Raw genomic sequence first — 8,579 nt, 5'->3', positions numbered from 1 at the left:
TAGAATTGTGCATATAAGGATTGCGTACATCTCAAACACGATGAATTGCGAGTGAGAGTGAGATACAAGAATGAAGCGGAGAAGAAATTCAAAATTTCATTTACTACATCAAAATGAGAAATAACCCAACGAGTAATTATGTAGAGTCATATAAATGCAAAGTTGCTTTTCTCACCACGAAAACAGTTACTAGCTCCATCCAAGGGAGAAAATGCAAAGACCACTAATGTCAGTTTATCAGATATCGTAATGACCCACTTAACACATGCCCAATTTACTTGTATTTTCTTCTAAGATATCTTATCTAATTTCCTGGATGACGTGATCAGCTTCCACATTTCATCAGTTGACCTCTCAATTTCTTCACATCAGATTGGTTGAGGGGCTTAAGCATGAACATCTGAGCGCCTTCTTCCAAACACCTGCATGCATACCACGTACTTTAGAAAGCTAATGGAGGAAAGGATACATGTGTATTATGTTGTTTATGAATATTACTTGTTAATCTGAGTTGGGATATTGATAAGGATCAAGGAATGAATATGTTAATTTGGATTTGGTAATGCGTACTTGTGGTAATGTTCAATTGGAGAGGATGCAAACATTGGTTATGAAACTTACTTGGACAATAAGGAATAAAGGAGCGATGCATGAAGTTGGACAAGTAGCTGATTATTATATAATTATTAATTAGAATTTTGCTTGCAAGTTTTTACCTTTCACTTGAAAGGGTTTTTCTTGTTTTAAGCACTTAGGATTTTATTTTCCTATTTGGATTTGGTTTTGTCTTTTTTCTATTCGGGTTTGATTTTTAAATTTGTTTCCTGGAAGGATTCATATATTGGCTAATTCAAGCTGATATTGGATTTATCTTGGAATCCTATAGGGTTTGGGTTATTGTCTAAGCCTATAAATACCCTCTCATGTAATCTTTTGAGACAATAGATGATATAAAACTTGTGTTTTGAGATAAACTATGAGTAGTTTTTCTTTCATCTAAACTTCAATTACTGGATTGTTTTGAAGGTTAGATTCGAATTACTTAGTTTCTGGATTGATCTAAGCAATTCGAGATTCAAAGTTCACGTTTCTGGATTGATCGTGTTCTTTTGAAATATCCTCTTCTTCTCTTATCCATTTTCTTCTTTTTCTTTTCTTTCTCTGTGGAGAGATCCACATCAATTTGGTATCAAGAGCCAAGGTTTTTCTCCAACTTCGTAATTGTTGGGAGATCTAGGTTTCAAAAAAATATATATACTATTCACGAGTACTGTTCACGGGGTTACTGTTCACGAGTACTGTTCCCAGTACTGTTCATAGGCACTGTTCATCGGCACTGTTAACGCCCTATTCATCAAAAAAAATTCAGATTTTTCTTATGGCTACGGATGAATTGCTCAGAAAATTACTTGGAAAATTGGATGAGATTGATAAAAGTACTCAAAAGCTTGCTAATTCAACGGAATCGAGGTTTGATGAATTGGATAAAATTTTAGTTAAGGTGAAAGATAGTGATGAAGTTTATGATCCTGGTATAGAGCTTGGTTACTTTACAGGTTTGGGTAGTATGATTTTGTTGAATGGGTTACACAAGTCGACAAGATTTCTGTTTATACAGATTGGACTGAGATGAGAATATTCAAGATTGCAGCGCTTAAACTTACAAAGAAAGCAGGCTTGTGGTTTGATAATCTAAACACAAAAAGAGTTAGATCTGGAAAAGAAAAGATTATGACTTGGACATCTCTGAAGAAGAAACTTCATGCAAAATATATTCCTTTGCATTATAAATTCGAATGTATAATGAAGATGACATCCTTCTCTCAAGGTACTATGAGTGTTTCCGAGTATACTTCTGAATTTTATAGATTGCGCCCTATTTGTGACTTGGAGGAGACGAAAATAATTAAAATTGGAAGATTTATTCGTGGATTGAATTTGCCTATTTATCGAAAGGTTAAATCAAGTCCATATATCTCGTTTAATGATGTATGCAATCTTGCTTTGGAATTTGAATCTTTTCAACAAGACGAGATATTGAAGTCTTCCCTTCACGAGTTTACTCTTTCAGAAGAAACTAAAGAAGAAGACTTTGTTAGTGTGGAGAATGTCGCGGATCTTGTTGTTGATTACCATGTGTTACATGTGGCGACTATATCAAGTTTGGATGAAAAGGATGAACTAGTTACAAAAGAAGCTATAATAGAGAAGCATGAAGAAAAACAGTCACTTGTTGAGAAAGTCTTGGTTGTTGAAAAAGATCAGATAGATGCATCTCCTAAATTTGTGCATGACGACATTGTTGAAGGACAAGAGATACTAAAGGAGACGTTCGAAACTAAAGAGGTTGTGTACAAGGGAAACAACATTATCCTAGTGGAACACAATGATTTTCTGGGGGTAGAGAACTTGTTGAATTCACCTATCTCATCAAACTATCTTATTCTTTCGAGTTTACTTCCAAAGATATTGCTGATGGAATTGAAATTTAAGGCTTTCAAGTTCTACGAGAAATCACCTCGTTATGTGCTTATTCTTAAATACTTTAGAACTCGAGGACGAGTTTTCTTCAAAGGAGAGGAGAATGATGAGGATCAAGGAATGAATATGTTAATTTGGATTTGGTTATGCGTACTTGTGGTGATGTTCAATTGGAGAGGATGCAAATATTGGTTATGAAGCTTACTTGGACAACAAGGAATAAAGGAGCGATGCATGAAGTTGGACAAATAGCTGATTATTATATAATTATTAATTAGAATTTTGCTTGCAAGTTTTTACCTTTCACTTGAAAGGGTTTTTCTTGTTTTAAGCACTTAGGATTTTATTTTCCTATTTGGATTTAGTTTTTGTCTTTTTTCTATTCGGGTTTGATTTTTAAATTTGTTTCCTGGAAGGATTCATATATTGGCTAATTCAAGCTGATATTGGATTTCTCTTGGAATCCTATCGGGTTTGGGTTATTTTCTAAGCCTATAAATACCCCTCTCATGTAATCTTTTGAGATAATGGATGATATAAAACTTGTGTTTTGAGATAAACTATGAGTAGTTTTTCTTTACTCTAAACTTCAATTACTGGATTGTTTTGAAGGTTAGATTCGAATTACTTAGTTTCTGGATTGATCTAAGAATTCGAGATTCAAAGTTCACGTTTCTGGATTGATCGTATTCTTTTAAAATATCCTCTTCTTCTCTTATCCCTTTTCTTCTTTTTCTTTTCTTTCTCTGTGGAGAGATCCACATAGAGGAGAATGATGAGGATCAAGGAATGAATATGTTAATTTGGATTTGGTTATGCGTACTTGTGGTGATGTTCAATTGGAGAGGATGCAAACATTGGTTATAAAGCTTACTTGGACAACAAGTAATAAAGGAGCGATGCATGAAGTTGGACAAGTAGCTGATTATTATATAATTATTAATTAGAATTTTGCTTGCAAGTTTTTAACTTTCACTTGAAAGGGTTTTTCTTGTTTTAAGCACTTAGGATTTTATTTTCCTATTTAGATTTGGTTTTTGTCTTTTTTCTATTCGGGTTTGATTTTTAAATTTGTTTCCTGGAAGGATTCATATATTGGCTAATTCAAGCTGATATTGGATTTCTCTTGGAATCCTATTGGGTTTGGGTTATTGTCTAAACCTATATATACCCTTCTAATGTAATCTTTTAAGAGAGACGATGGATGATATAAAACTTTTGTTTTGAGATAAACTATGAGTAGTTTTTCTTTCCTCTAAACTTCAATTAGTGGATTGTTTTGAAGGTTAGATTCGAATTACTTAGTTTCTGGATTGATCTAAGCAATTCGAGATTCAAAGTTCACGTTTCTGGATTGATCGTGTTCTTTTGAAATATCCTTTTCTTCTCTTATCCATTTTCTTCTTTTTCTTTTCTTTCTCTGTGGAGAGATCCACATCAGATATTCTCGGATGACATTATCACAACTGGAACTTCCTTCAACAGTGATGATTCCTGCTTGCAGATAACAAACATTGACCACCCAGATTACTACAATCTTTATGCAAAAACTACAAACTATAAGCAAAAACTATACAACTGATTGCTTAACTATGTCTTGCAATTTCTCATGGAAAAAAAATTAACTACCTTAATTTTCTTGAGTAGCTCGTAGCCTGTCATTCCTGGCATACAGTAATCTGTTATTATCATATTCACCTTTGAACCCTGTATACATATGAATTACATCAATAATTAGAAGCATAGCTCAGATTAAAATATATATATATATATATACATACATATCAGTTTCAGTAAAAGTAGATTTGAGGCTATAAAGCAAGTCACTTACATTGGCATTCAAAGTATTCTGTTGGTCATCATCTCTTAAGCCCAAATACTCTAGTGCCCTCAAAATATTTTCTGCAGTAGTCACTGAAACAGAATTCGACTTGGTGAGCATTTAAGTCAATTATTTAATGTAGTATATATTTACTGGTAGTATTACAATAGTAAATTCCTCATCAGGCATAATACTCTGATAATGCTTAGAATTTAGTGCAGTCTCCATGTTGCAAGTGTGCTTGAACAGATTTTTGTGTGTCCAACTGTCCAGATAGGACATAATTGATGGGGAAATTGAGGATAAATAACGGGCTTATGAAAATAATGAGATTCACTAGGAGTATCAAAAGGGACAAGAACAAATTCAGAAAGTAAAATTAGGAACAACAAACTCAGAATAGTCAAATAAAAAAGAATCATAAAAGCTTGTGGGATACAATGGGGAGCATGCGATACTAAAACCTATAATTAAGGGAAAAGACAATGTCGACATTAGTTTAAGGCCCCTTGAGGAAACCAAACCCAAAACCAACTTTTGAACATTTAGAATCAAGAAAATCAAGAAAGGGATTATTAACAAGGTACCCTTGCAAGAAAAGTTTTTGAGGAGTTTCTCAACAATTTTGCGATCAATGAGATTATCATCAACAGCTAAAACATGGAGTTGTTGCAGTTCCCCATCGACATCAACGTCATCATCCACCTTGTTGGACATAGAAAATGAAGCAGAGACATCCATATTTATATGTAAAATAAAAATATAATAGGTTGGAGCCAAATTGTTAGCATGAGATAAACATAATGAATAATGTGCAAGTGCAAGTATATATAGAGGAGGCAAGGTGGGGGGGGTTATTGTTAACTAAAAATGAACTAGGTAATAAAAAAGGGATATTATTATATTATAGTTGAGGAGGGTTAAGGGAAGAGAATCAAGATTAAGGAGCAGCTGGCTGGGGTAATCCTAAACATATAGTACCTTATGAATCAAGATCAAGGAGCAGCTGTCACAGATATTTCGTGATACTTTAGGGTACGTCGTCTGACCATCTGCTCAATGTGATACAGTACTACACATATCTCTCTGCCTCGGTATTTATTTCTGTCTTTAACCCCCTCCTTATCAATTTACACACACGCACGTGTGCACTATCTTAATTTATTCCCATCTCTTTACACAACATCTCACTATCATTAGGAGTGAACATTTCCCGGTTCAGAACCGAGAACCAAACCGAACCGATCAAAATTTTCGGTTCCGGTTCGGTTCTTCACTAATTCGGATCCGGTTCGGTTCTTATTTTTCTAGAATTTTCGGTTCTCGGTTCGGTTCTGTTCTTAACATACTAGAACCGTAAGAACCGAACCGAACCGTATATAAATGAATAAATACAAAAGTATATATAAATATATGTATATATATTACGTATTATGTTTTCTTATTTATAATATTTTGATAAATTTTAAGAAAAATATGAATTTTATTGTATTCTCGTTTCTTTAAATATATATGGAGTTACAAATATTTTTATAAATATTTTTCTTCTTATATATTAGAAAATAATCGAATTTAAAATGATCCACCACTAATAAAAAACTTTTTTTACTAAGTTACCCTTAATAAATAATCAAAATTAGTCAAAATTTAAAAAGTTAGAATATAAAATAATATGCAAAATAAATAAAATATAAAATAAAATATAACTTCGGTTCTTTCGGTTCGGAACCGAACCGAACCGAAATTTACGGTTCGGTTCCGGTTCGGTTCTTACATATAAACGGGTCCGGTTCGGTTCTTGAAATATTGTTATTTCGGTTCTCGGCTCTTTCGGTTCCTGTTCGGTTCGGTCCAGTTCTGACCTGTTGCTCACCCCTTACTATCATGGGTTTTTGTCCCAACAGATTCTCACATATATCTCCTTTTCTTTTTGGTTTTTCTATAATATTGATTTATTATGTGTCAAATTAATTTTTATTAGCTCTCATCGATTAATGATAATAAACTCTTATATGTAAAAACCCACCATCAATAAACACTAATCATCTAACTAAAATTACATGAAATTAAGTGATTAATGTGTATTCATGAGCACGTACTAGAAAACTGATTTTTGTGTGTTTGGAAAAGTAATTAGCATAATAACCCGTGCGAGGCACGTGTTATTTTCTAAATTTTTTTTATATACTATATTATTATGGATTGAAAACTAGGGTATATTAATTGCTGTATTTATTATTAAGGTTCGGGAGGTCAAGACCTTTAATGACTGCTCTCGTACTTCGTAGTTTAACTTTGCCTTTACGAGATGTCTACGCACCATAAATGCCTAGATGCAATGGTTTTTGAAAAGCGTTACAAGCATTTCGATGCAATAGCTAAGAAATTCTTATGATATTGTAACAGTACTGATTTGCTGTTACAATAGCTATAAAGCTAATGTTGCATGAAAGTTACGGTGTTTCACAACATGTAACACCAACACTTACTGTTACAATAACTACTTTTTTTATTTTTAAAATTATTGAAGTGAATACATTAATATAAATAAATTATTGTAATAATATTTTAGATTATTTATGACTTTAAAATATCATATAAAATATTACCAAATTTTGATGATTTATTAAATTTTATTTCAGAGACAAATGAAATTATATATAAATAAAAAAAATATTTTTTATATATATAAAAATAAAAAATAAAAAATTTATTAATTAAGATTAAAAACAGCGGCACAGTTATCGAGGTCAAATACTCTCACAAAAGTGCGACCTCGGAGTGTTCCGAATTGAAGATAACTGAGCTTCGAATTAGAGGAATTCTAATACACAAACACATACATTTTGGATGATTACGGTTACTGAGGTTCGATTTTTTTTTCAATTTGCAAGCAATTAGGGATTCGTAAATTGGGGATTTTGCAATTGAGGTAATTTTTTCTATAATTGGGGCTTTTACATTCATTGTGGCTTTTTATTAATTGACTCTTTTAGTTTTACAGGAGATTGGGGCTAAGCGAATAAAGTTTAAAGAGATTGAAGTTTTAAGAGGTTAAAATTTTAAAGCGATTAAGGTACTTTTTCTACGGTTTTATGTGTATTTTTCTATGCTTTTATGTGTATTTGTTTGATTAAGTCTGGTGATGTATGCATGCCCGGATAAATTTATTTTCTCTGTGTTTGATTAAGTCTGCTGTTTGTTTATACCTACTTGGTCTCTGGTTTATGATATTGTACACAGTTGGAATGCATTACTTATTATGAGTTCATGAGTTATGGTTTTTTCGTATTCGGAATCTAATAGTACATTTTCTGGAATTTTTTTTTTTACAGAAGTTAAATTCTAATTGTCTTCCCTATTTAGGTTAAATCTAGTATCCCTGGTGTTATATTTAAATTTATGTGAGCTTTTAATTGTGCTCTATTGAAAAATATTGGTGCCATTTTAATTGGTATTATAATGTTCGTGATTGTTATGCTACTTGTTGATGGATTTTCATGAATGTGTATGAATAAATGTTGCTAGACGGAATCTTGGTGCCTTGTTATGTTTTAAATATGGTATCTAAAAGTAGGCGAGAGCTGAGTAATTTTCTGCGGACACTGGTTATGGATCATGTGTCGCTTACTCATGTTAATTGGCATGTTATTCCAGAAGAATTAAAGAAGAAAATGTTGGATTACACTTTGGTAATCTCCACTACCAAAATCTATCCCTTTCTTAATTGTTCATGTTTATGTTTGACACTTTGGTTAATAATGCATTTTATGTTTGACACGTTATAGGAAAGGTATGATATTCCTGAACAGGGCTAAGTGGATAAACATGGCACTTAATACAGATTGGAGAGTGCACAAGTGCCGTATGAAGAATGATCATTACCTAAAATATGCTCAAGTCTATTTCAAAAGTCGCAAGCGCAAACAAGGCCACAAGTACAAATCAAATACAGATGCAGTCAAAAAGCGAATTATAAGTATTTTCAGTGGTAAATAGTAAGATTGACTTATTTTCCTGCTAATTTATAAATCTGACCTTATTTTACTTTTGACATATATTTCATAACTTTCACTTGTAGGATTTCATTCAGGAGTTGCTGAAAGAAGGAAATGATGCATTAAAGCCTCTTGAGAGTTCTCAGACTCCTGACCATGCAAAGCTTGTGCGATAGACTGCATAGAATTCTTCTCAGCATAAGATATTTCAACCTTGTAAGTTTTGGACTGGTAAGGTCTGCGCAACCGCTTGCGATCATTTTCATTAGGACTTCCAT

The 8,579-nt window shown here is 32.6% G+C and overlaps 1 protein-coding gene across 1 annotated transcript; it reads right to left on the bottom strand.

Moving 5' to 3' along the window:
* Positions 1–325: 325 nt before the first annotated feature.
* Positions 326–5,057, bottom strand: LOC141711050 (two-component response regulator ARR17-like). The gene is made up of 6 exons (XM_074513500.1): positions 4,891–5,057; positions 4,313–4,395; positions 4,111–4,188; positions 3,928–3,975; positions 499–521; positions 326–422 (listed from the first exon to the last, which is right to left on the bottom strand). The coding sequence occupies exons 1-6, from the start codon at positions 5,042–5,044 to the stop codon at positions 326–328; spliced, it is 483 nt and encodes a 160-aa protein (XP_074369601.1). The 5' UTR covers positions 5,045–5,057.
* Positions 5,058–8,579: the final 3,522 nt, after the last annotated feature.

This window comes from Apium graveolens, chromosome 3 (assembly GCF_009905375.1).
Source record: "Apium graveolens cultivar Ventura chromosome 3, ASM990537v1, whole genome shotgun sequence".
NCBI lineage: Eukaryota > Viridiplantae > Streptophyta > Magnoliopsida > Apiales > Apiaceae > Apium > Apium graveolens.
The sequence above is the reverse complement of the archived record's forward strand: the minus strand, read 5'-3'. Positions and strand labels throughout refer to the sequence as shown.

Coding starts and splice junctions, on each gene's coding strand:
- LOC141711050 (XM_074513500.1), bottom strand. CDS start 5,044: ATGGATGTCTCTGCTTCATTTTCTATGTCCAACAAGGTGGATGATGAC. Junction 4,189..4,312: donor AGAATACTTTGAATGCCAAT/GTAAGTGACTTG, acceptor ATATGTATACAG/GGTTCAAAGGTGAATATGAT. Junction 3,976..4,110: donor AGCTACTCAAGAAAATTAAG/GTAGTTAATTTT, acceptor ATCTGCAAGCAG/GAATCATCACTGTTGAAGGA.